General features: G+C 43.5%; 2 protein-coding genes across 2 annotated transcripts in view; both read left to right on the top strand.

Annotated features, from left to right (window-relative positions):
* Nucleotides 1–19,080, top strand: part of T265_02094 (hypothetical protein) — a gene marked incomplete at both ends in the record, with an annotated part of 39,222 nt that extends 20,142 nt beyond the window's left edge. Inside the window, 7 exons of the mRNA XM_009166253.1 lie at nucleotides 1,714–1,910; nucleotides 2,968–3,052; nucleotides 4,068–4,238; nucleotides 4,729–5,044; nucleotides 6,544–6,589; nucleotides 10,571–10,648; nucleotides 18,961–19,080. Coding sequence (XP_009164517.1) covers nucleotides 1,714–1,910; nucleotides 2,968–3,052; nucleotides 4,068–4,238; nucleotides 4,729–5,044; nucleotides 6,544–6,589; nucleotides 10,571–10,648; nucleotides 18,961–19,080 — 1,013 coding nt within the window. The remainder of the gene's footprint in view (nucleotides 1–1,713; nucleotides 1,911–2,967; nucleotides 3,053–4,067; nucleotides 4,239–4,728; nucleotides 5,045–6,543; nucleotides 6,590–10,570; nucleotides 10,649–18,960) is intronic.
* Nucleotides 19,081–19,137: 57 nt separating this feature from the next.
* On the top strand, nucleotides 19,138–27,545 carry T265_02093 (hypothetical protein; the record flags this gene model as incomplete). Its single annotated transcript, XM_009166252.1, has 2 exons — nucleotides 19,138–21,414; nucleotides 27,516–27,545. The coding sequence occupies one exon, from the start codon at nucleotides 19,138–19,140 to the stop codon at nucleotides 21,412–21,414; it is 2,277 nt and encodes a 758-aa protein (XP_009164516.1).
* Between the last annotated feature and the right edge of the window lie 267 nt (nucleotides 27,546–27,812).

Genomic DNA, 27,812 nt, shown 5'->3' with positions numbered 1-27,812 from the left:
TCGAGATGTCTTTCGGGTGCACCTGATTGTATATATATATATATATATATATATATATATTGTATGAACGTATGTGATATGTATCATGAATATTATGGTTAAATATCATGTCATATGATATTCTAACGCGGTGACTTCTACTCTGGGTCTTTGGAAATTTGAACAGAACACTCATAATTCAACATGGTAAATAGGCATGAGTTATTTTTTCGTATTTTTTTGAACGTTTTGCGCTTTTTTATTCCCTTACCGTGTAGTGAGTACACTTATTGGTCAAGCTTGTTTTCCTGCATTGCAAGCATGAAATCACTTAATTTTTGTTCGAGTGCGCGTTCAGGTACTGATGTAATTTCTATTGATTTCCCATTACTGTTTTATTTGTTCTGATAACCAAGTTTGTTTTGGCTGCACACGAGATGAATTTCTTGTTCTTGTTGTTGGGGAGAATGAAGGGCGATGTAATCCGCTTCGGACTGAACAAGATTACACATAAAAGTTCCCTGCTCATTACACAGGAGATTGTCGTTTCAGCAGTTCAGCTGCTTATGTTCTATGGTTTCAGTTGCTTCCAGCTAGTTTCCTTCGCTTGTAGATGGGCGACAATAGGTTAATTGAGATAGGTCTTTTTCAGTTACGGACCGAGCACGGATAACAGTATGCTTTATGTAAACCTAGTCCTTCGTTAGGTTAGCTGTTCGTAAAAAAACAAGCTGTAGGGTGTGTGCAGATGGAGAGACAGGGTAATCTTTTGCTTGACGAAACCGTGTGAGGTTACGGTCGATTTGGCCACGAGGCATATGTGATCACCTGTGCTGAAATGCAGTTTGTCACTGGCCTTCTGGCTTTCCATTTTTCCACAGGTTATTTGAGCGTGCAAAGTGTAGAAACCGCCTGATCGACTAGAGATATCCGTACATCTTTTTTTTTTTCGCAGTTGGCTTTATTGCATGGCGATTGAATTTCACACTTTGGCGCTTCAGTGCTGCGGTCACTAATGATGATGATAGTGGTGTGAATCATGACCTCTGTCCGTATCTATTTTCACTTCGGAGTTATTTTCGCGTGAAGCTTGGGATCATGTGGCTAATTACACATTCTTTTCACAATAATCCTCAAGGTCCAGGACATTTTGGGGCAAAGGACTTTTCAAACGCTTCACAGAAAAGCATTTCCATCGCCAGATTCGTTTTGGAGAAAGTTGATTTGCGGTTGGTAGGCGTGTTGCATAGGAATGCTTGACCAGGATTTACAGATGCTTCTTGGACGGTTTTGACTTAAGTTAGCGCCCATCAGACATGCCTAGTCTTCCGAAATTTTTCGTCTGGTGGGATAGTTATTGTGCGTACTGTTCTGTGCACGTAGCTGATGGGCTTGTTTTTTAAAGTCCGTTCTCGTTGTTTTCGGGTTAGCCATTATCTGCAGTAAACAATACCGAATTCAGGCTTCACGCGGTCTGATGGGTAGCAACCTGCTCCCAGACTATTTCGTTGGAAGACATCGCGTTGCTTTCAGCCGTGGTATGGCGATTCTCTACGAGGCTCATAGGCAGGAGCACTTGGTGGCTTAAATGTCAGTGCATTTGAGTAGGAATTGAGATCTGGATGAGAAAAGCGTTGGTCTGACCAGAAGAACCTCTGATTACGCTGCACATCACTTTCAGTCTCACGTTGATTTCCCCATCAATGCCACTCACTTCTATCCAATGAATTGTAGGAATACGAGCCGTAGCGGAATGTATGGCAAAGTCCACTTCAGAGGAAACACAAGAAGAAGCTCGTAATCTGCTACAAATTTTAGCAGAAGGGAATCCGCGATTTTCCGATCAGGTCTACAAGGGACTTATTGGAGTGTTGCCATGCCATTCGCCCAAAGCACAGCAATTGGCACTACAGACTATTCGTGTGCTACAGGTTAGTTTTCACTATTGAACTTTGTTTTCCAGAGCAGATTATTGGGTCTACGTACTTTTGGCCTATCAGTAAACTGTGTTAAGCACACCAGTTCATCGGTGTCGACGAACGTTTCGTCGTTGCTTACATCAGGATTACCGTTTTTAATCACTTAGGTTACGGAACTCTTTGGGATTCCTCATTCAGTTCGAGCGGATTACTTATTGTTCGAGTTCAGGCTGTGATCAGGATAACCTCGTTCAGGAGTCTCACGTTGTCCATCTACCAGAAATGCCTAGGTGGTTCCATCTTACCTGAACTTACTGGCTGTGGTACGAGAAGCAGACCACCGATACTCTTCTGACCATCGACTCTCTGTCCTGCCGTTTTTCTTCGGTCCAGTGTAAATTGTAGATTCAGAAGGAAACTGGTGTTCAACCATCCGCAACAATTTTTCTCTTTCCTGGTTTGACAATTTCGATATCCTCTCTCCGTGAACTGATTGATCAGTTTCTGTTTTTGTCAGTGTAACTGCACATATAGCATCTCCAGTTGCCAGTACAGGCTTTCGATGCGCCTTTTTTTAGCATCTCCAGTTGCCAGTACAGGCTTTCGATGCCGTTTTTTTTTTTTACCTTAACCGGAGTGCGAATCTTCTGTTGTTAGTTTCTAGCATGGATCTTTGTTCCCGGCTGAAAAAATATCTCACAGCTGTGCATGCCGTTTCAAGTGGTTGACACTGATGTGCAATGATTTTCATACTTATCCAGGCGTGTGCTTTTTGAACATCTGTGAAGAATAACGCGTGTGTTCAGGTACATTCGGTTCATCCATCTGGCCTGATGTGCCTGGGATATCGACCCGCGGTCATTTGTTGTCTGCGCTATTAATCTGTTTTTGACACAATAATTGGGTATGAGAGGGCATACTTTGTTCAAGGAGTATGTATGGTCGGTCATCTCCCTTCTCTCCTCTTTCTGTTTTGAGTAGTTTGAGCTTCTACAACTGCTTGGGTATTTGATTTGTTGTCTAATGTTTTGATGGCTAAGCGTCCATTTTCTGGTTCACTGTCTTTTAGCAATCTCGCGAAACGGCGAATCGGGCTCTGATTGACCGGATTATTTACCTGCTCGAATCTTTGCATCTCGAGGTTCAGTCTGCAGGTACGCTTTGGCTTATCCAATCAGTTTTTAGCTCATGCTGTAATGTGTGTATAAATACTGTTGCCAGGTTTTGGCAATTTCCGATTCTCACGTGCGTTTTGTTTGCAGAATCGAATAAATCTTCAGAAAGCGCAACGTTTTCGCTTGGATTTAAAAAATTCACATGTATGGAAACGCCCCCCGCTCAACATCTGTGCATCAGGTGCTATAAAAGGAGAAGTCTTTGACTACTGTCGATCTCAGGGATCCTGCAGCGCTATCCAAGTCCACAGACTGCTTTCCCTCAAGTCAGTATGGCCTTGTCAAGTTTGGCCGTTTTCATGGCTTCTGTTTTTAGCGGTCAGTACATCGAAACTGCTGTTATCCCATACTATGGGCTGTGCGTGAACGAAGATATAAGGATGCGTACAGACGTGATGATATCTTCTGCTCGTCTATTATCTTAATCAGGCTTGGCTGGGCGAATGTTGGTGGTTAAATGAACTAGAGAGTGAGTTCTTCATCAACCAACCAACACCAATTGAGACATCCAACTGTTGTCATTCCTACAACAGTAATATTGAGCTACACTTTAATCATTGTGACAGGACGAAAAGCGAGTTACCGGGCGAATCGAGATAGAGTCATTTTCAGCACCAAAACAGTAATGATCAGGTTATTCGGTTTATTGAGTTAGCCTAGATCTATAGCGCACGAGTCGAAGTATGGTCTGTTGTCGGGTGAATCTGTGTCGAATTCTTTTTGATTTTTTGATGGTCCCTCTCTGACAGTGTCTCAGTACTCGTGTCTTTCATTTTGGGTTAACTGACAGCTATGTGCCTAATTGGTGCCACAGTGGATTGACTTACTTTTTGAGCCGTGCTATGATGAGCAGATTTGACGACTGTAAAGAGACCTTGGATCCCTGGCGCAGATCTGCCCTAAGCACTATCTATTACCTTTAGGTTGAATCATCTCACTGATTTTTCCGCCCATCTTGACTACACCCCTTCCTGTACTCTTCGTCTCACCGCAGTAATTGAATTGGTTCGAGATCTCATGCGTTTTGACCTAGCCGACGATATATTGGTCGCTTTGGTCACACTTCTTCGACCACAACGAGAAATTCAACTGGGTAAATTATTCACCGAGGCAGTATCCGGCTCGGATTCCAGTTCTGACATGTCTGAAAGTGAATGCGGTGACGGTAAGCTTTTTTCTTTCTCGTCTATCTATGCTGCTGGCGGTCCGACCGATGTTCTATTCGTCAAATTTTCTTGGCCTTCTTGGGTTATGATGGGTCAAATGGTCGGCTTTTCATTCCCGTCGTACAACGCTCACACTTGTTCCGTACACCCTTACTGTGCACACACTCACACAGTACTTGCAATGGACTCCGTTGGTCGAGCATTACCCCGTAAGGTTTTCGAACCTAGGAAATATGGCTCACTCACTCTTCTCTATTCGCTCATGTGTGCGATTTTAAGCAGACGAATGCAGCCTGTTGCAAAACAAACTTCAACCGTTTCTGTTTTCGGGATTTCATGCCTAGTCTTTTATGATCCAGTCTTGACAACCTTTGTGTATGACAGGCAAAGTTTTCGTAGGTGCACTTTTCCCTTTCTACGTCTTTTTGCACCTGCATGGTGTTGGCTTTATTTTTAAGCCTGAAACTCATTCGTGTTTTTGCCACTCAGATTCCGATATAGCTAGCGCTTTGTCACAAAATGAAGTATCGAAATCGTCCAAACCTCGCAAAGTCGGTGTGGGTCGGAAGCCTAAACTTGTTCTTACAGAAGAGAAATCGACTGCACGTCCCCATGCCATGCGTGATATTCGAACGAAGAGCACCACTTCTTTACAAAGTTCGGCCTCCGGCCATCGAGACATATCGACAAGGCCTGGCGGCGCTAAACAGAAGACCAAAACTCTTAAGAAGCGCGGTGATTCTCAGGCGGAAGCTCAGCCGTTGCCAGCGTTTGTTCAGCAAGCGTCCGCAGCCAAATGTATCAGGTGACTTGCTAGTTCAACTATTACTCACTTTTTCTAAATGTTTTAGAAACTCGGAATGGTCCAGTGTTTAAGCCTCGGATTTTGCCCGAAAAGTCCGTGGTTCGAACCCAACCCCGGCTTCTCAGTTATCCATGTTTATGCTTGGAGAACCTAGTAGTATCTCAGCCTTCGTGTTCCCTTCAGGTATCATAGCAGCTATGCACCGAAAGTGTTAAGTTTTGGCTATTATTGTTATTATTGTTATAATTACTATTATTACTCTTACCCAGCTTCTCTCTATGGTTCAACAATCGTTTTCGCCTCTATGCCGTCATACGCTATGATGTTTGCTTTATGAGCTTGGTTAAGTGTGTTGTCAGAACAGCTAACTGTTTTTTCCTGTTTTTTGGCTATTTGCTTCATTCCCCTAAGAAAAGAGCCAATACTGCGTCGACGCAACTTCCCCCAAAACCTTCAATTGAGACTCCATCGGTGCTCTTATGTTTTAACAAATCTGCTTAAGATGGTGGTCTTTCCTGAATCGTGACTTGTGTGGCTTCTACTGAACAGAAAGAGCTGTAAACATGGCAACGTTTCTTTATTCTGCCGTCACAATATAGGAAAATTGCTGGGTGCTTGAGACATATCTCAAGTTTAGTTTCTCTTTTCGGACGAGGCCTTGTGCCCATTTTTTCTGCATACGGCTTTGTTTTTCTATTTGGCCACATTATTCTTGGCTAGTAATCACTACATTTGTCGAACAATAAAAGATTGTCGAAACAGACTAAATTCATCAGCATGGCACAGAAAGGTTGCCAGCAAAGCGAGGCCATCGCGAATAGGATATTTCCACTTATGACCTTTTCCGATTTGTGCAGGTATGTAGTATGACCTTCACCTTTTCACTTCACTTAACCACTACGATTCCCCCATTAGTTCGCGTTAGCCTCCTTCGGAGCTTCTGAAAGTTGTAGTATAATGTATTGGAGGTGAGCGATGCGTTACTTATAGTGAAACCACTCAGTACTATGCCCCACCACAGCGCTTCCATTCTTTAGTGACCACCTCAGGACTTTTCGATCAAGTTTTTGCTGCGCCCAAGTCCGTGCCGTTGCCAACACAAGCGCCATTTTTCACATAAATTTGGAAAGTCGACGTTAACACGCAACTGACGGATTACACTCCTTTACAACGTTCACACTCATAAAGTGACCATTTTTGACAGCTCCTATCAGTGGTCACCGTGAGGAAGTGCTATCCACGCGTGAATAGCTTTAGGCGCGGAACCGCATTACTTCTATGTGCTGTCTGGAGGATGTTGCATCTCCTACCAGTGTGATGACGAAGTTTTTCAACACTTATCCTCGCTTGTATCGGTACATTGCCCAAAACACCACGTGCAGTTCAACACAATCTATGGGCTGGTCGCTGTGATCCTGAGTGATTAAAACCTGGTTTTTCCGTCGTGGACTGATTGCTTTCCCTTCTGTCTTTTTGCACTATGATTCTCTTTTTTTCAGAATTCTTGCGCAAGACTCCGTGGAGTTGACAAGGAAAATACTGAGGGTATGTGGTTTTTCGAACATTTTCTTATTCCATATCACTGAAACCGAGGGTGATTCAGTGTATACGGTCTCTAGTAACATGTGATTGAAAGTTGTACACATCGTTATTTTCATGATTTGTTTCCTTTATAAATGAATCGTACGCGTTCAGCCATCCATGGAGGTCCCTTGTTCGTCTCCAGCGTGGCAGATATTACCCTAACGAAACCAGCTCTTCATCACGACGCGTAATGAATCTGTTCAGCGTAAAGCCGACGGTAGACTGTCGGTTTGCTAATTTTGACCGCCGTGACCCACAGTACACGTACGTGTCTTTGATCAAACAATCCGCGTGTACTCAGCTTTTGCTCATGAGCGATTTCTGCGAAACTAAAATATCGTGTGACCGTTCAAAATGAACTCCCGTAAATCATGGTTCAAACCAGTTTTCGGGTCTATCATTTTATATTTATTACCGGAATTAGTAGGCGAACCCCATGAACCAACACCCTCAGGGTAGTTAATCTACGCAAATCTACTGTGGGGCTACCAGAACGAGGTAGCCCGTTATACACAGTGAATTTGGCTTACCAGATCTCATCTCACTTACATACATCAACACAACTACCAACTGATTGTGCGTAAGTAGATTCAAACCAGTAAGGTTTGCGTACCATATTATCACTAGTAAGCTATGCTGCCAGTTTCAGAAACTTTAGTGCGGATGTCTAACCATGATGGCAGGTGAATGATTCCAAATTTTCGCCATGCGACTTGTCAGGTGTTGCAGCCCACCCGACCTTTCAAAGGATGATAGTCTTATTGTCTGCTCTAGGATTGTGGCCTTTAAAATAGTGTACGTCATCAGAAAGAGATGTTAATCCTAATAGACTGAATTGCATGGTTTTATTACCTTTGAGGAGGACATCTAACTGCATAGATTTGAGCACAGGGTTCTTTTGTTTGTGACCGTCCAATCAAATGTCTAGATCGCATACCCGCGTTTTCTTCAGTTGCCTTTTTGAGGTATAAAGTCTCATCAGCTCACTGTCCGCGGTCGCGTGCTGAGGTTTACCTGAATGCCTTTTTGTCCACTTCATCCTCTACTAGTTGAATATTTTGTTTAAAATATCAAGGTGGGTGTGTCTACTGAAGCCAGCGCAAAACAAATTCATGCACTGGGAACGCAAGGACACCTCTCGCTACTCATTTTTAGCTGTCTACCATCATAAGAATAGACAGAAATACTGTCTTCTGCGTAAAACTGATCGAATCGGTCACGTAGTCCTAGTTTCCCCATTTTACAGTTGGATTCAAAGCGGTTTTTCGTACATTTTGTGTCCATTTTTCTTATCTACCCAACCAAGTACGTGATCACTTACTCGGATGGAACTGAACAGAATGATTGCCGTAAAGCAGCTATAACCATTTCAGATGTGCTAACCAACCACCATTTCCGATACTGAAGCAGCATCTGATGTTTTATTTTTAGCATCAGTTTGCTAAGACACTCGCCGTTGTAGAACGGGCTTACGGACAAAAAACCCGTGCCTCATGTTGACCTATGTGGCTGGTGGATAAGATCCTGGATTACACTTTCGACATTTTGGTATTGATCTGCCATGTGTACTCTCAACTTTACCGCTGACTGCCTTAGTGATAGTATGTGTATCTGTTTTTGATAGTTTACAAACATTATTTTAGTTTTAGCGTATGCTTCTCTTTTGACAAAGCATTTCGTAAGAATCCCGAGTTATTTGTGGTACATAACAAACAAAAACTTCACAAAGGCCTTCACATTCGTCTCCTTGTAGCTGGGAGCTTTATCAAGTTTGCTTTACGCAATGGGGAATATGGAGTTTTCTGACAGCCAAAGGCAAGCCAGTCTGACCTTAGAGGTAAGCAGCCATTTCATTGTTTGTTGCAACCGGACACACTGTTTGGCTTTCATCGTGCTGTGTTCTGTCAGAAGTGCTTGGTCCGCAGTATTTTAGCTGAATGATCGTCCTTTTTTGATACTTCATACTCACGAGACTGAGTGCGTACCACTAAAGAGTGTGCCAAATACCTCAGCTAATATGTTTTGTGTGAAGGAACCCTGTAGTGAAACAATACAGTTTCTTCACTTTTTCACGTGCCGTATTGAAGTGTAGCTATTCGAAAGTTCAAGTAACACCTTAACTAACTGAGGAGCATTGGGTGATCTGCAAGTTTAGTTAGATGACAGTGGTTCGTATAGGTGTCATGTACAGTTTTTCCAGACACCATTCACGACTGTCCCGATCAGTCTCAATACTATTCAACTTAATTTCGCAATGGCGAAACGGATCAGCCGATTTCAATCTATACTTGATCCTGGACAAGCATCGGGATGCAAACTCCTCCCCCACTGCCGTCATATTTGGCTTACACAGTAGGACCGTTCGCCCGTGTAGGTTTTCGAGACGAGTTGGGTCAGGCCACACACAGCCGAAAGCGCAGGCGAGCCTAAAGGTGAAATTCAGGGGACCCTCTTTTGCCATGCCGATCTGAAATAAGCCTTTAATTCGCAGTTCACTGAAAAACACTGTCACCAAACTGTCGGTCCGTTGTAAAAGGGTGCAATATCCTTGCGGACCTACCACGTGAATATCGTTAGTCGGTGTCTCTGTGTCCTGTGAAAATCACCGGTGCTTTCAAGTGAACGCATTTCCTACCCTGTTAATCAGTCGGCCGGTTTACATCTGATAGCGAGGTTTGAACAATCGGCTTTCGGGCCAAATGCAGGCCACATCGTTACATGTCTTCTGACGCTAAACAAATGGCTTCACTGATTGACCACTTATCCCGGCATAGAAATTATCAGAGCCTTTTTTCTTTCCAATTAACGTGATCTATAGGTACTGTTGTTACTGTCTAGTTGGTACCCCTGATGATACTTAATGCAACAAAAATGGTAGAGATGGGCCCAATCAACGCTGTTAGGTTTCAGAAGTATGACAGTTCACCACATTGGGCTCGAACGCATATTGAATGGAGGCTTTCGAATGTAGATGGATCAACAGGCATAAACCAAGTCCCATGAACTATTCCCTTCAGGATTTTTGAAACGTCATGCTTGCGGTATTAAATCGAGAACGGGGCATCGTGAATAACTATCCGGATAGCTGAGTGATGGATGATTGCTCTAGACGTATGCGGAATATTAGAGGGCTTTCCGGATAATTTAATGCCAATACCAACTTCGTATACCGTAACACTACAGCTTTCTGAAACGGACGTTTAAAAGTTGTGTTTTTAGGAAGGGATAAGGGGTTTCGTGATTCATTCAAATTGAGTGGCTGCTCAACTTGAGGGCGGAGGTTCGTGGGGTGTTTTTTCATAATAAAGTTACGTGCCCCAGTGGTGACGGTTTATGTCTGAGTCGAACAGCTTCTTGTGCGGTTGGTGATAGCATAGTTTCCCACGACCGAACACCGAATCATCAGCATACAACTCACCAACCAACACACAACAGTACGCACCGAATTCATAAAATCACGGAGCATGCAGAGGCATTGCGGGTCACCGATATTTCGTATGTGCAATATATTATGGTCACAACCACAGTGATCATTATAATCATTGACTAAATATGTTTCTGGTGCGAGCAGAACGTTAGTTCATCTGTTCAACTGAGGTATAATATTCCCATTCTTGTTTTCATTCAGGATTAGAGAAATCAGTTATGCCTTCATGGCTTTTTGAATAAGCATCAGGTGTATTGCAGTGGAATTTAGTGGATCATTTTCTTGGCTAGTTATTCTGAACGGCAATGTAGTTTGTGAGGGACGATAGAACTTCGTTGCTTGTATCATTCTCAGTACAAGCCAACATAGCGAACGTAGGGACGTACAAGTCGATATTAGAAATTCATAATTCGAGTTTTGATTAAAAAACATACAATGTGCAATTGGGTCACGTGGGCTAGGATAGTTCAAATGCCTGGCATAAACCGTCAACAAACCATTGTTTTTCTTCATAGTACCTATGTCAAACCTATCCGGTAATTGATCGGGTGGTTCGTGAGGCTATGGGTCCAAGTATGCACGACGAATTCACAGTAAGTCCTCTTTGACTTGTATTGTTTTTGAAAGTGTTAACCTCTTTGGATTAATGACTAGTTGCTTAACGTGCTCGCTTAGAACTACCGACAACTACTTAGTGGGTGAGATGTGAAATACCGACTGAAGAGTTCGTCGTTCGCTTCCAACCCTTTATTTTCAGTTGTTGTAGTTTAGGCTTAAGCAACCTGGTGGTGTCTCAGCTCATGTGCCTTCCTTTCGAGTCTTTTGCCGCTATGCACTCGGAGGCTATCACAACTGAACCACCACCATCGAGAGTGGTTGGCATGGGGCGCTCAAGAGTAGTGTTAGGTACTGTTTGATCCTGTTCCCTAGGCGTGCACCTATTGATCACAGCGGAGTGCAGGCAGCGGAGAGAATTCTTCATTAACGTTTTAATCACCGCTAAATTTTTCTAGTTGCCAGAACACGTACTCGCCTACGACACCCTATAAAACCTCAAATTTTCAAGAGTATCACCATCAGGATCCGCTGCAAACAGTAAAAACTTTGCATGGGAGTTATAATTGCCACACCCTTTCCTTTTCTTCCCGTCCCGTTATCATCCAATAGATTGAGTTCTGAATGGCTGTTTTGCATTTCACTTTTAAATATCCACTGCTTTTGTAAATTGTCGTATGTGTTAGTGTGTGCATTATTTATGTTTTTGTCGAGTAAGATGAGTTTTTGGCGCATTAAGAGCGAGGTCTGTGAAAGTGAAAAATACCCAGTTACTTGTCACTTTGAAATTTTGTAGCAGTTATGCACAAGGGATCGGTTGATTTTAACCGCGAGACACATCAACAAATGAAATGTAGAAGACGTCCAATTTACGCACTGTTGGACAGAGAATGTCATATATTTCGTGGTATTACAAGCGTAGCTAGACACATTCGAGGCTTAACTGGCAATCTTGTTACCCACCGAAATTTGACGAGGCGACGATCCGTTTTCACGGTCACTATTGACAAACATTGATGATGGTGAGCCGTATGGAATAAAGTTGTACCAGGAAAATCCCAAGGCATCAGGAATTTTTCTACGTCTCCATGCAAGTGGCAAGATGACGTCTCGACTGAAAATTCAGAACCTCACTACGCAACAACCAGCTAGAGTTTCGGTGGAATTTCCAGGCCTCAAACATGTACCAAAATGCGGTCGGTGTAACTGCGATCGATTGGCTGCAGTCATTTAGTTCCGTCCATGGTCTTTCTCATAATCGGTGTTATATACATACATTGGGACAACAAATGGGACACTTCCTCTGTTTGTGGCTAGCTTTAGTGGCCGCCTTTGTTCTCGTTTGACGGAATGAAACAGTGTGGTGCGTTGAATGCACCAATTTCTTTGCAAAACATTACCTTATACCTAGTGCCAAGGCTGCTGCAAAAACCCAGCTGCTAACGGAAGGCATAAACGGATAGTGCATTCATGTTCTGTTTTTCCGACAGCTATGTGAGATGAACGAAAATGAAATGAGCTTATAACGGTGAACCCGTTTTGCTATACTCGAAGGGAATCTCAAATTAGCCATCGAATGGTGTATGATGTTCAATGGTCTTTAGTTTACTATTGAAATATTTTGCAGTCGAATTAGACCTCAGTCAACCGTGTTAAGTTGATAAACTACACCGCATTGTCAAATGAAATACAGACTAAAGGGAGGAAGCGAAGCGAATTTCAAAGCAAAGGCGACATGCCTTTCTAATTCCTTCAATTTTTCTACAACTATTCGTAGAAAATCTGTTACAACCTCTCACTAACTGGCATTCCCTGAAAAGCGAACAGACTCGTATTTCTGTCAGGGTTCACCTCCCTTCAAGACTACGTTTATGGATGGCTAAAAATAAAATGATAGTAATCTATTAGTATATTGTCCCTTCGTTAGGATTAAGAATATATCCCGCCGGTGAAACTGACAAAGATTTCTTGCAATACACAGAAAGGAGTGTACGGGGCGAAGTAGACAAGTAACCACCGGTGTGAACGATGTCGCAAGTTATGGAGGAAGACAAATTTTGTTCAGGCCTGTGCTGTTTGGAAACGACCGAACTGGCAACGAATCTTGAAAGCATCAATTATTAACTTCACTTGGGTTGACTTTCACCAACTCCCTGGATGGGGACCCCGGAACTTAACTGATCACTGGTTAACGACACTTGCAGACACACCTCCATCATGCGGCCAGTATCGCTTCTGCATCAAAGCCATCGCCATCACTGCGTAGTGCCCATTTCTTCTTCATCAAATAGCGGATTATGCCATCGTCCTCAATGTTTCGCTCCATCTCCTTAGCTCTTTCACTTTTCGGTGACGGAACCTATAGCAGCTGAAACCAACGTATTCCTGGTACATGGTTTATGGCTGATAGATCCAGCTTTACTGAGCTGCACCATACCGAATAAACGCCGCTAGTCAGCTTGCCGCGAAGTCTATCTGACGATCTTTCATCGCTGCAGCTTGGTCTAAGTTACATCATGTAAAACGGTTTACATGTCTCCGCAAATATGTCGGATTCTGAACGAGGACATGGTTTGGCGACAGCTTGATTGCATTCTTCATCCACGCAATTTTGCTCTAAAAACCATTTTTCATGCTTCATCTCTGGTAGTCAAAATGGTCCAACTCACATTTTGGTCACCCGCTTTGGGTAACTTTAAGAAATGCCATAAGCTCTTGAATAATCTGACCATTCGCACCAACGATGACGAAGGCTCTATTGGAGTATGAAGCAAGTCATGGAGGATCTGTCAAACACGGATACCAAAGGCGTCCGCGAGAAATGTGCTTTCATACTGGGTAGACATTAGACTCTGCCTATCCATTAACACACTACAGTTTGAGGAAGGCCTTCAGGTTGTTCCATACATATGTTTTGGATAACAACTTGACGCTGTTATTAAAAACATCTCACACTGTCCATCGAGCTAGAGGTACCACATGGGGCGATCTTAATTTGTCAGTTGTCATGCACAGTAACCGGTAGGAAAATTTCCGTAGACATAGCCTCAGTTGACAACATCAGTTTCTCGAAAAAAGGATTTCCCCTAATCTCACCTTGTGCTTTGTCTCAGAACTCGCCGGACGCGCATTTTCATCAGATGACCCCACTTCAGGCCGATGTCTTGGTCTCTAACAAAGTCACCTATCTTGGTGGTAAGCATTGCACACGTGCATGTGTTTTTGTCGTACTTTTTTTCTATTCCTTTCTGTTGGACAACTCATGGGCATCGTCGTTCTCAGCAAGATCTTCTGTTTCAGGTTTGATTTGTTCGTGCGTGAAAATGTGCATGACTTTTGACCCATGTTAGGTTGTTCGTGGTATTTCGTATTGATCTACCACGTCCGCGTTTTTGAAATCTGAAACGGGAAGCGATACCATTTCGGTTTTGTCTTGCTACGTACTGAGACAGTTATTTTCTCCCTTTCGTGTTTAGTAGCACAAGTGAGCGTGCTGGCAGTGCAACCCGCCCCCCAGGCTGAAGTCCTCGTGACCCCGTGTGCTTGACTAGCTGCCAGTCACTGCCGGTTTCCATGCGGTTCATCCAATATAGCGCTGGAGACGTTAACCCATGGGTAATACCACGTGCCTTTGTTTTCCTGTTTGCTGTTTTCACAACAAGATCATTAGATAGGTCGACAGACTTATCTGTCGCCGGGGTTCCACAGAATACTGCGGTCACAGATGGTTCGAAAGATAAGGAAGAATGGCGATGAAAAGTGGAAGTCGTGCGAATTGAAAACGTATTATGGTATATTCGCATTGAGTGTTGCATCTTGGCATCGCTGGGAAATAGTTTCTGCCTTAATTATTATGCGGAGTTCTTGGGATTTCATTTTTGACCGAGCAATCTCTAATCACTGTGATGTTGTGACCATTCACACCAACAAACTTTCGCGCGTACAGATTTGGTCCCGTTTTATCTTTATTTTGTGCCTACATGTGTCCGGTTGGGTTAATCGACCGAACAGGTTATCTGCTTTGGAGGAAATCTTCAATTATTCTCCCAGGTCTAAGGTTTTTGTTAATAGGCTCATACGAAGTGTCGTCGCCATCGATTTTCCGGGCGCGACGCGGTTGTATTGATCGGCCGATTGCAGTCCTACATCTGTCCCGATCATACACTGATTGGTTGTCCACACTAACAGTTTGGCTATCTCCTCCCTCATCCCATTGCCCCTCATTTCGCCTTCCGCCTGAGACATTTTGTCAGATTTCCTTTTTGCCTGCTCATGGTGTGAGTTTTTTAGTGTGCATGAAAAGAGTTTTGGAAAAAGGGCACGTGCGTTTCGTTGTGCATCAAATGCTCTCTCTCTCTCTCATTTTCCCGTCTAACAATGCCGATGATCAGCACGCCTGACAATGCTGAAGAAAAAGTATTATATTGTTGTACACACTGTCTAATAGAGGCCGACACGCCCACCTTGCTTTTTTCCGTTGCACCAGTTTCGAGGTTGTGCTTATCGCCTATGGCAGCAGCTCTGCTTCGCTCCGTTTTTTATATCCGTCATGGTTGCTTGCAGTTACTTTTCCCGGATAGTTTCTTTACGCACTTTCGCATTTGTCTAAACCCTTTTGCTGGCGTGCATGACTATGATGGATACGACAGTTGTCGTGGTGTCACTATTACAGATTGCCGTTGGCTTTTGGAATCAGACATGCCTTAATGACCGGTTATAACCATGCAGGTAAAAGAACTATTGCATCTCTCTGATGGCATCTTAGTTTTCGTGGTTTCGACTGATCTATTCATCAAATGACGATGTTCTTAGCATCACTCATGCGAGTACTATTCTACCGATAATCAACCTGATAAATATTTCCACGAAGCTTTATTTTCTAGTTTACCTTGAAAGACAGCTTTTGGAGTTTTTGTTGCCTGGACTGGTGACAAAGTAATCCATGCATATCTTTCTATTCCTACCAGTACAGCGGATTGACTCCGGTCGGTTGCGTGCAATGGTTACGTAGACAAGAAAAGCGATATTTCAGTGTTATCAGAAAGCGACGCATGTTAACTACAGTTGGCAGTGGAATATTATTATAGCAGTGATTATTGCTTTTCATATGATTAATGGATTTTCCGTTTGCGGGCCGATTGATCAAACTGCTTGATTCGTTAACCAAGGCTAGCTTTTTTCTTTCCCCGAGAAGAGTATGGAGAATTTGTTGAAAGCCCCCACAAGCAAGTGGGGGCTTGCTTAAAGTGAAAATAGTCTATTTACGCCTCTGTCATCCATAGTGGGGATATTTTCATAGTCAGTATGTTGTGTTCTCTCTAAAGAAGGAGGAGAATAGGACCTGGTGTCTAGAGTTTACTGTCTGGAAATGACAGATCATCCAAGGTTTTGGTAGACATGAGTTTCACTAGACAAGGATAAACACTACCCCCAGAGATGACAGTTAACCGCCGGTGGGGTAATTGATAGTTTCGATTCAGTACCGTTGATAGCGCCGATTGTCCGAAATTAATGCACTTCATTCAAGCGTATGCTTTCATTTACATTAAATTATTTCGGAAGACTTACAAGAATACATTGCCGCCTAACTTCTAGGGTGTATTCTCTATAAATTGCTTTGAGACTACGTATTTGAAGGATATAAATTGTGTCTCAAATATCTGTTACTGTGTTACCCATTTTTCAAAGAACTTTTTCCACCTTTCGATAGTCCCAAGCTTTACTCAGCGCATTATTCCTGATATCACTTCCAATTAATTCTTTATAGAGTTGAATATCCTTGGAAGATTCGGAATTCATCGGGGTTGTTTGTTTGTTTGTTTCAATACGACTATCGTACGCTATTTTTAAGAGAGTGTTCTTGAATGTATCCGAGTTTTCGATGACTGGATGATCTCCTTCTCTTCACTCATACATCTTAACACATGCTTTGTTCTTTTCTCGTTTTCAGAAGGGATTTAACTAGTGAAACTCCTTAGAACGATGCCACTACCAGCATTGATCTTCGGCTATTGTACGTCCTCAGCAAACATTCCTGGATGGTCTACTCGTAATGAATGATGATTTTCGCTATGATGCTCCATAACATCACCGTCCAATGTACCTAGCGTCTTTCCGGCACTTCAAATAGATTTATTCATTTGACTCTACTTTTCATTGTCATCAATGTTTGTTGTGTGATGAAAGCGGTCGATTTGGAATATGCGACCTCTGTAATCTAAGCTTGACACCGAAAAGGCGAATGTTGGATATTCTCCAGACTTGTATGGTTGTGTGGTTAAATGTAATATCGGAAGCGTAATAAGCTGTAGTGAATTGTGGTGAAGCCCATTAACCTAGCTGGGTCGGGTGCGCAGTTAAAACCGAATTCAATGGAACTGGAGGATGTCGGATCTCCTCTGAAAGCTGATCGGGATATGCCTTATTGCATACTTCTAAACTTTCTTCCTGTTTATCCATCTCATTTTTTTCGGCTGATCAATTGTATTCCCGGAGTCCACTTTTACGGTAACTCGCCAAAGGTCCACGCAAGCGAATCTGAATCACGTATCCTCGGTCACCGTAGAAACAATCAGTCCCTGCATGGCATGAAGAAGCGACATCCGGCGTGACATCTATCACACTTAGTTTCATCCCAGTTGTAACCGGATCGATAAAGAAGTTTTCCCATGCTGTATCAACTATGACAGTCTTGCAAACAACGTTTCATAGGTACTCATATACCGGTAGTAACGGCCACAGTAACGCCAACGAGAGAGACGCAAAGCATCGGAACAAAACCACATCTCAACGACCGGCTTTTCTGAGGATAATAATCATGGAGGAATGTCGACTACTTCAAGGGACTAATTTAGTAAAACCCCACAATGCAGACCATTTGTGCTATTTTGTCGGAAATGATGGTGGAGGAATGCTACCATTCTCTCGTTGAGGATAACAGAACACAACATGTTCGTGCATCTCATACAGATTGATCAGAAGGAAAGCTGTCGTACAAAATGAAAAGGAAGCGTAAAGCCTAGACTTGGTAGTCGCAGCTTCATTCTTTTTATGTCCAAAAAGTAGATTAGATGAACTTTCGGAAAGTAAGGTTGAATGTACAGCAAAGTGCCAAGTCCTTTTCAACTCTGGTTTACAGGATGGTTTCCTGTAACACTATGGTTCTTCTACTACATTATACTCAAGGAATTGATCTTATTTTTTCACAAAAGGTGGCCAAGAGGTCACCTGTTTGAGACACTCATACTAAAAACTCAATCAATATAAGGTTACGTAATTAGAAAATGTAATGAGTAGAAAAAGGGAGCAAACACAACTAAACGTACCAGCTTCTTAGCGTCTACGAGTACCGTTTTTTTCAGAGGCCCACGCATAACTCGTAGTTTTTAATGTTTTTGTTGTTTTACCGATGGAGCAAGTCTCGAGCGGACCCACCAACAAGCAGCGGCAATCCTTTAGGTATCTGAGTGTTGTTCAGTAGGGAAGGACTGCTCTCGGACATTTTTATAACTACCTGGTGCCAGCGTGTATCTGCATTAAACAATTTTAGAACAGTTGTTTCTCCTGTGGCTGCCACTTCCTGGGATCGCTCACGGGTTCAAGAAACTGGATACTTATTCGACATTTGCATTCTCAGTTCTGTGTACCGAATTGTAAAGTACCGAGGGTGGCTCATAAACCTGTGGTTGCTCCCGAATATTTGCTCAAATATTTTAGCTCGTGGAGCCCAGTGGTCAGTCCGGAAGTAATGATTGTTTACCTTCAGTATCTTTTACTGTCATATGGTACGGCGTTGACAATAACAATCAAAGAAGAATCACGAACGGTCAATTCGTCTCAGCTGTGGCCTCGCCTGTTCACTCTACGCGTGCTTTTTCAAAACGCAAAGGCACGCCTTATTATCCTATGCACTCATGCAGAGTACTTAATGAAGCACCGTTTTCACTCCACCAGCTCACGCTGGACGCATCTGGATTGTCGCGTCTGACCAGGCGAACATCTTCACGCTTGAGTGATGTGATCGGTTAGTCTGATGGATCGAACGACTACCCAGTAACTATCCTGGATATGCAGACTCATTGGCTTGCCTTTTAGGACTTCCCATTTGGGTAGCGCAACAGAAGGTTGAAGCCTGCTGGAAAATTTTTGAATCGATTGGAAGTGGTTGTTGGTTGTTGATGGTTGTCTCAGTGATCAATGAATCGTGCGATTCTAAACCTACCTTTAGCCAACTCATGATGACCTGTTTTCCGCTCCACTTTGTTACTTGTGTTCTGTCGATTCTAGCGTGTAGCATTTCCCCCTACATCGACTAATCTATATTTTCTCCGTTTTGTTTATTCATACGCAGCCGTTATCTACCAAGTACGCATCGACTTTTCTTTCGGATACTACACTCAGGCATTACGTAGCTCTGGATGAAACTGCTTTTGCGTACTTCACCGAACATATAGACGGACCGGATGTCTAGATGTATCCTTTGTTTCTTACACACCCTGTTTGCGTCTGACACCATCAGACAATTGTGATGGATCATCCTGAGCCCATTTCAAAGCGCCCAATGGATATTCCCCAGTGTCGCAAAGGCTTCACATTAGAGGAAGCCCGTGCATTCATAGACCAGGTGATGGATGTGTTCCACGGGTTGGAGGATATGTCCGATCTGCGTTCCATGTACGAGACCGGGAAACAACTGAGCCGGGCTTATTTCGATTGCCATACTTACCGAGCTGAATTGGCACAACACTTGACTAATTGTGACTATCCGGCATTTGCATCGAAGATGATGAAAAAGCTGAACAACATGGGCGTGTTCAAAAATGACGATATTTGGTTCTCTTCTTTTTACTTCTACAACACCACATGGAATTTTTCTGACACGTGGCCGGACTTTGCAACTGCGTTGGCTGCTGCAGGTTTGCCGAATCTGTTGAATTTGAATATTGGCCATCAACCATATCTAGAGAATCTGAGCAGCAAAAATGTCTACTATCTTATCAAAGCTAGTCTGTCCATCATTCACAATATCGCCCGCGTACCTGGTAATACACATTATTTCACTTCAGAATCCGTCAGACAGGCATTGCTACATTTGGCACAGAGAGAGGAGGAATTTTTACGTTGTGTATCTACATTGTGTCTAGCTCACATTGTCACTGAGTCCGAAGCACACCTGATCATGGACACTAGCTCAGGTGGAATCGACTTACCCCGCGTCCTGTTTGGCTACATCAATTCGGCGCGTGTGTCGGAGAAACGTCGATGTCATGGTTTTCAAGTGATTGAGCTTTTATCTGCTTTATCCGCATTCTCTGTCCACGACACCGTTAAAGCGAATTTAGTCAGTATCAGTATTCCACCAACTGGTGGCCCCACATCCGACCAGGGATCTGCATGTATTAGTCTTCTGAAAGACCTCATCGACGCTGCTGTGCATCCATCGCCTAGTACAGTCTCAATCAAAGAAGCTGAGGAAGCTATTCGTATACTATGGAATTTAACAGTTGAAACCACTTCCTTGACTAGTAGTACACAGAACCAAATGAAAACATGGGTTGGTGAAGTACTAAATAACCCGGCGGTTCCAAATCTCTTTACCAAAGCCATGATACGTGCATTAGAAGCCATACATTGGAAATTATGCCATACTGTTCCTGCGGTCATCCGAGATGAGCCTGCCGAATGTGGTTCGGTGCTTTTTAGTTTCGCTCCATCCAACCGTGTTGCTGTCAGTCGTGTTGCAGATCGTCTTCGTGAAGCAAACCTTCCGATCTCCAACGTTCCTTTTGTTTCTGAATCCATCGCTCTTTCCGAAGCTAGTCTGGTTGGATTGAGTATGTGCGCCTGCAATACAGCAACGAGAACGCAGTGGTTGGAATGTATTGACCAATCAACAATTATGGTTGTTTGCCTCAGTGATGCCTATCGCCTGAGTCCTGGTTGTCGTCTAGAAGCGGAATATTTTATCAGCACTGGTTCGGATATTCGACCTAGACCTATAATCCCTATTGTATTGCAGCCAAAGCTGAAGCCCACAGGGTGGCTAACACGCCTATCCAACAGACATATGATTGATTTCAACGGGAAACGAGATACAGAAGCAAGTTATGAAACATTGATTAATCAGCTCAGAGAGCTTGTTGCCGAAGCCAGAAAGCGTGCCGAAGCCGCTGCTCACGCTGCCGCCATGGCTACGGCACGTCATCCTTCCATTGATAGCAAACGTCACATGGCGATTGCTGGGGATACTGGAATCGCTGGAATGAGTAATGCTGATCCAAATGTCAATCATCTGAATGGAGGCCCCATAGGAGGCAATCGTGCCGCGTCGGTTTTGTCTGTCAAGCGCGAAGATGCGCTCCCGACGTCCGCTGCTCATGGCTTTCCCAACAAAGTCCTAGATCCCAGCATGAGTTTGGGTGCCCTTAGCGGTCTGGCCTCTCGACCCATACCAACCAATGCTTGGCGTCAAGTGATCAAACCTGAAGTACGGACTTGGTCTACGAGCACTGTTGCAACGTGGCTACGATTTCGTGGTCTAGGTCATGTGCCAGCAAATATGGCGGGAGGCATAGACGGCATTTTACTGTCTCAACTAGCAGGCCTACGCCTTTGGGCTCCAGAGTATTTCACTCAAAGTCTCCGATCCGACCTTGGACTCAGTTTTGCCGATTCTCTGCGTTTTTTGGAAGCCCTTGATGAACTTGCCCCAGATGATGATGAAAAGAAGTTACAGGAGAGCTCTGATGGTATCGGTCTAAACGCGCACGTAAACGCGATGGATGGTCCGATTGCAAGACAGTAGCCAGCAGTTCAATTTTGAATAATTCATTGGATGTAATGAATATCAGACCTTTCTGAACATCATAGAACACCCTCTTGATAACTGCTAATTTAGATTATTGAAGTGGTAGGTCCAGCTGTCTCAAGTTTTGCTCACTCTGATTAACAATGTCAATTAATTTAGACTGTCTCAATCACCAGTCGTCTTCTCCAGGATAAGTTGTTTTTTGATGTCCCGTTCATTTTGTCTCTATCCTTCAGGTAGTTCTTTCATGCTTATTTGGCTCGTTCTGGGAAGTTTCACTTGAATACTGCAGGCTGGGTAGTATAAATTTGAACTCTTCACTGTGCACTCTCTTCGTCTTTGGAACACTATGTTGCAGTAGATTTTGACCTGATGCGTCCATGGTAGCGTCTTACCGTCTGGTGATTGGGTTATTTTGGTCTGTGCAAAGATCCGCATTTGGTCAACTGGAGCTTGGCGCCCATCCCATCTGGTCACACTCAGTTCAACCATTCCTTCTATATTAGTTCATTCTGGGTTCCATGCTACCTCTTGCCAGGCTTATAAGCCAAGTGAACTCTTCTGTATTGTGTGTCTATTGTATGAAGTGCATAAAGCAAGAGTATTTGTACCAAAGAATCGAAAATTTTCACTAGAGTCCGTTTCTCTATGTTGCATTTACGTCTTAGCGACTGATTACTCTTCAGTCGGTGGCATGTCTTCTCGTATTCCTCTAACCGGTCCTTTGTATGTGCAACAGCACCCACTGTACCACGCTTCCTCATGTTTTTTGGTCAGTACACTCTACACACGTACTTCGCTATGTGATTGGGCTGCTCAAATTCTAGTCCTATTTACCCCGTTCTCGTTTTGCGCCACTTCAAGATCTTCCTTGACTTATGTGCAGTGCAAAACAACATGAAGGCGTATTTGAGTTGGCAGACCTGACCAGGTTAAATTTACATTGACACTGATGGTCAACCGCACACGCTTTTCTGTTTGCTCGCAATTCAACTCGCAATATTTCCTTTACATGAAGTAAAACGAGCCTCGTTTCACCCCTCTTTCTGTAGTGGAATACAAATACAGAATACTATTTGCTTGTTTGTAACCCAGTTGTCTATAATGATCGCACCGTTTGACCTACATATTTGATGGAGTTACGTTCACACATATATTCTCTAGTCTTGGACTTCAACTTGAAACTAATTCGATTCAGTCAACAATCCCTGCTAAGTTGTGGGAAGTAATCTTGCGAAATACTTCAAAGGGGATCATATTGTCCAAAATTCTACGGGATTCGAGACGGAAACGAGTCGAAACCAAACTGTTTCCTGACAGAAATCCTTCACCGGAGGGTTTTCATGGTGGATCCTGGGAAATGTGTTCTGCATCGTCGTATGATTCTTGAGTAGGCTGACAACAGGATAATTTCAACAAAATATTTAGCGTCGAATGTGTTTTGAGAAGCTTAATTGGTCATTCACAAAAAGACGGGTAGGAGTCCAGTAGTGTTTCATGGCGCCTCTTAATACTTTGCTGTGTACTCCATACGGAAGACCAGTCGGCTCGGTCATATTGGGCAATTTCGTCGGCTTGACATTAGTAGCTCATCCTCGGAAAGCCTGGGCTTTCCGTTTATTTGTAGGGTCGTTGCCTATTGTGCCTTCCGAATTGTCTGTTTCCTCGGCTAACTCATAGAAGTAAGTTTACTTCATGAAAACAACAAAACTTAATGTATACAGGGAAACTGGGTTTCCGTTGTCTTCACTAGTGACACAACTTTAGGTACACTTATTCTGAACACCCATCACTATCAAGGGAGTAGGTCTCAAACAGTTGCTGCAAGGTAGTTGATCAAGCGGCCATTGATCTATTCGCCGTGGTTGGCAACTTTCTTGCAAAGATATAGGCACCAATCGAGTTGATGTCATCAATATATGTCGGGTGGTGACCCTACCCAAGCTACTCGGGCTACAAATTTTACGGTACATTTCTAATTACCACAAGACCTTTCTAGTTCAAGAATTGTCTATTCTATCCTCTTGGGGGGATGATGGCGTTTGCCACTGTGGATACGGCTGCGTTCACAGGAATGAATTTTACACTTGAGGGGAACTGGCGCCTATCGACAATATCTCAGAGTCCACTTCTCAGAGGTGGTTTTGTCTATTGCTTCGCGCCTACTTCCTCGTAGTCCGAGCTTTACACCAACAGACTGTATTGTATGCGTTCAAGCACGGACGGTTCGCCGAAACGCCAATGCATGTGTGACTGGCTCTGCTATCCTTGAATAGGATTTCCCCCCTTCTGCATTATTAGTCTGTTAAATGTTTCTTATAAAACGTCACCGGTGTGTGTAAGCCAGACGTAGCATTGTGTGCACCTCTGGGAAACCCGAAATCTACCATAAATTATCGAGTGTTCAACTTCCTTACTGCGCTTACTGAAGTGCGTTGTTGCGCATACATACATAGATACTCATGGGTTCGTACACCAGGCGAGTGAGTGGAAGCCTACCGTGGCTGGGCCTGTTGACACTCAGTCGGACGACGGTGGGTGTTGTGTCGACCTCATGATAGCTGCTTTCAAACTTTTGAAGCTTGATAAACGCTTGACTGTCTCTCTCATCTGTGAGACACGAAGCGCGATCGATGCCAATTGTGGATGTCACGAGAAAAAATCCATGTGTTCCTAGCCGTGGCCGAATCCCATATGACACCGAACATTGTGGGTGATTGTACAACATCGCCAATTACAGAAGCCCAGTGGTTGAGGGGCTCTGGATCACGAAGTACAGATCGTAATAATTTATGGAAGTGCTGTTGCAACAGCAATGGGGACTCACGTTAGCCTAAATTACTTGCCGGCTGTGTCCTGTAACCGGCTCATAGACATTAAGGACTTTTGGCGAAAAATCGGTGCGCTGGCAGTGTAGACAGTGGAGACCACACGTTCTCGCAAAGGACTTGTCGTGCCCTACGGCTTCCGTCTTACACTCTTCTTTCCCGTTTAAGTATAGACGCCTTAGAAAATGTCCCAATTCATGCGTTTGTCCGAAACTGGCGTATTTTCCTATGGGAACCAATGTCTAATCAGTTCCAGTGAAAACTTGTCAATGAGATGCGCTGTCTACTTCATTTTTCGGCACCTATTAGAACCACCTACTGGATTCCAAATTAATATCACCACAACAAAGCGATTACGCAGAGTACAATCCAATCCAGTGGCTATAAGAGTCCCGAAATGAACCTTTATCTTTGACTACAGACTCCATGGACCACAAAACTCATTTACGCTGTTATAGCTATCGAAACAGTTTAACAAATCTAAGTCGATTTCTTGGCTCCTTTTACAACCACAGTCCGAATAGCTGTAGAGTACGGCAAGCATAGTCATCCCGCATGGTTATCATATATCGGCTCGTTTTGAAATGTGGAGATTTCCCGCAAGATCATGTGTCTGATTGTGTACTGTTTTTTCCACTTAGTAGACCTAGTAGCTAAATCACAGTTTCTTATACCAAAAATGTTGTCAAGGCAGAGGCAGCATTCTATTTCAGTCATGGATTAGCTAATAAGATGAGGTTTACTAAGCACCATAAGATATTCTATCTCTGGATTCATAAGATCTTCCTTGATTTGAACTTGAATGTCCGAATCAGATTTACTATATAACGTGAAGTTTACCAATGATGGACTATTCGGGGCTGTTCACACTCGAACGGTTGCCTAGGAATGCTAGTATAATCATGTTCTCATTCTGGTGTGGTCCTTCCAACAAGGAACTATTGTGGGGTCAGGTGCTCCCGTTTTGTTTCTTCAAACCAATGTACAGTGCAGATTCACTCACTCATAGCACGTATGTGCAGAACTCTTGTTTCGCCATATGATTGTCCTCATATCCAGTAATTCTTTTGATCCCTTTACCTGTTGTCATCTAGAAGGTTGACTCCTCCGCACACACTAAGCGCGCAAAATCCGGTGTAACCGACGGAACTCGGTTAGCAGGCGTCTGTGGTGAATCTTGACAAGAATTACGCTTGAATCTCTCACTTCGAGTCCAGCGAACTTACTGCCTATCTGTGTTCGTCTACCTACATACTGTCCCTATGATATAGGCAAACAGACGAGCAAACTTGCTCGTCGCTGCATAATGCGGGTCCACTGTAACATCAGCCTCATCAGCCTAGGTGATTGCGGTCATTTGTTCGGCTGGTGAGTCGTTAAGTCGAAAGCGGGCGAATACGAAGTCATTAAAGTGTGAACGTACCCTTGGCGTTGCTAACTACTGATTAATGCTTGGACTCAGCTAAAGTTGGTCGACATGGCAGACGGTGAGGCTACCAGAGCGAATTGAAGCCAATTGGCTACACCATGAAAAAAGTAAACATAACTTTAGTGCATTGCATTACTTCCTATTAAGGATTGGACACACCTAGCAAGAATGCCTTATTTTACTAGATGCTGTTAAAAGGCCGAGATTTCGAGTTTGCAGCTTTAAGGCGTCAAAAGAGGGGATCATCTTGCCGCTATTAACCAGTATGCCCGGCGGTAGTCTGTAAATGTGGTAATCCAAGCTTTTTCCAGACAGTCCGTCCTTGCTGTGTAAAACCCTGAAGATAATGGTTGGTTGGTGCACTCTGTCCTCAACCTGGCTCTTATCGCTGACTGAAACTAGGAGGAGGTAAAAAGGACGCACAGTCTTCTGGTAAATGATGCTACTTCACGGAATAGGTCAGGAAAGCTCACTTCGCGGACCAAGGAATTATGTGGTCACTTGCTTGTAAAACACGGAAACCGGTACTAAAGTCTGCGGTTCCCTAGTTCGATAGTATGATCACACCCAAAACGAGAGCAACCGGATTCCGCCGTTCGGACCTTTCCCTTGGTAGATCGAAAGTAGTAAGGTAAAGAGAGGTGAACACAGTGGGACATTTGAAATAGTATTGTCTCCATCCACATGTTTGCTCGTTTTGAACTGCAATATCATATTGCGAAATTGGAGTTGAATAGCAGTAATTTACATCTTGCACATAAACTGGATTTTCATATCGTTGAACACTGCATGACGCCTTTCAGTTTTTCTGTGGGTGGTATGGGACAGAGATTGTGATCTGTCTGGGCGATCGGGAAAAGCTGCTTCTTATTTCCTCACAGGATGAGTTTCTACCTGGTGTGGATCCCGTGACTGAAGAATCAGGGGCCCTATATCATGTCTGAGTACCAGTTAGTCACACTGATGATCGGTGCTCTTAATCGAAAGTTAGGTATTTAAACTATTAACCTGGATGTCACGGGTTTGAAACTGATTTCCATAAGTTGCTCATTGCTGATGACTCCCAATATGAATGAAACAGCTCTAGGTTCTTCCCGGCTTTTGAACGTAGGTTTGCTCCACTTACGGGACAGACTGTCTATTAAAATTACCAGATGTCATAATTTCAGGATTAGCGAAACTAGGGTAGAGTAATTCCCCCTTTATGAAAACATTTGAGTCGTTGTGCAGCAATTAGTAGATAATTTGATGCTCTCTTGGTTGGAGCCATATTGTGACTCATCTGAATTGTACTAAGGGAACTATGATGGCCTCTCTAAAAACTGGTTTTACTAGGAATGTTACAAAAGCCTACCAAGCGAGCACATGGTTTCGCGCATGTGGTTAATGTCTTTTGGCAGGCGCATGCTCTGTGAAATCTCTGGTCAAAATTTCGCATATCGCCCTTGCTTGTTTTGGCTGTTACATGCTCAATATCCATAGTTTTGTCTAAAATGACCGTAACCTCACTGTTGTGTATGGTTTCACGGGGAAGAATTTTCCTTGATCGATAGGAAATGAAAGCATATTTGACCAGACTTCCATTTTTTACCCCACGATCGCCACCAATCGTTGCTTCCAGGCGTTCCATTGCATCTGTGATATTCACTGATTCAGCCGTTCAACCTTAGTTGACATCTAGCCTCCCAGGTATTGCTGGTAATAAAACTTATTTTATTGCTGTTTTATTTTCCCGGTGTATATTATTTGTATTCGGAAGTGAAATATGAATATTCATGAGCGTGCGTTTACTACTGATTTTTTTGTTTGGCACCGGGTCACTGCGTTCATTTTGTTTACAGTGCCTTTAACAACCACACGATCCCCGCTTCCGAGGCCAAAACACAGAGGTGTTTGGAAAGCCACAGCATACAAACGCAGTGCCGACCATCAGGTTTCCAGGAAAGAACATTTTGGATCTATTTTCGAAGAAGCGCAGTTGGACCAGTTTATACTGATCAATTTATTTTGATTGAAAATGGTACGATTGCAGCCAAAACACTCGGCACGGCAGACGAATCAAAGGTTGACATTTTAATGCTGCTCTGATGCAAAGCAAGTCAAAAATAAACCCACGAAGTTAAGCCCCCCAGTCAACA

Source organism: Opisthorchis viverrini (genome assembly GCF_000715545.1).
Source record: "Opisthorchis viverrini unplaced genomic scaffold opera_v5_24, whole genome shotgun sequence".
In the NCBI taxonomy this organism is placed as follows: Eukaryota; Metazoa; Platyhelminthes; class Trematoda; order Opisthorchiida; family Opisthorchiidae; genus Opisthorchis; species Opisthorchis viverrini.
Note: the sequence above shows the minus strand (reverse complement) of the source record. Positions and strands in the feature narration are given on the sequence as shown.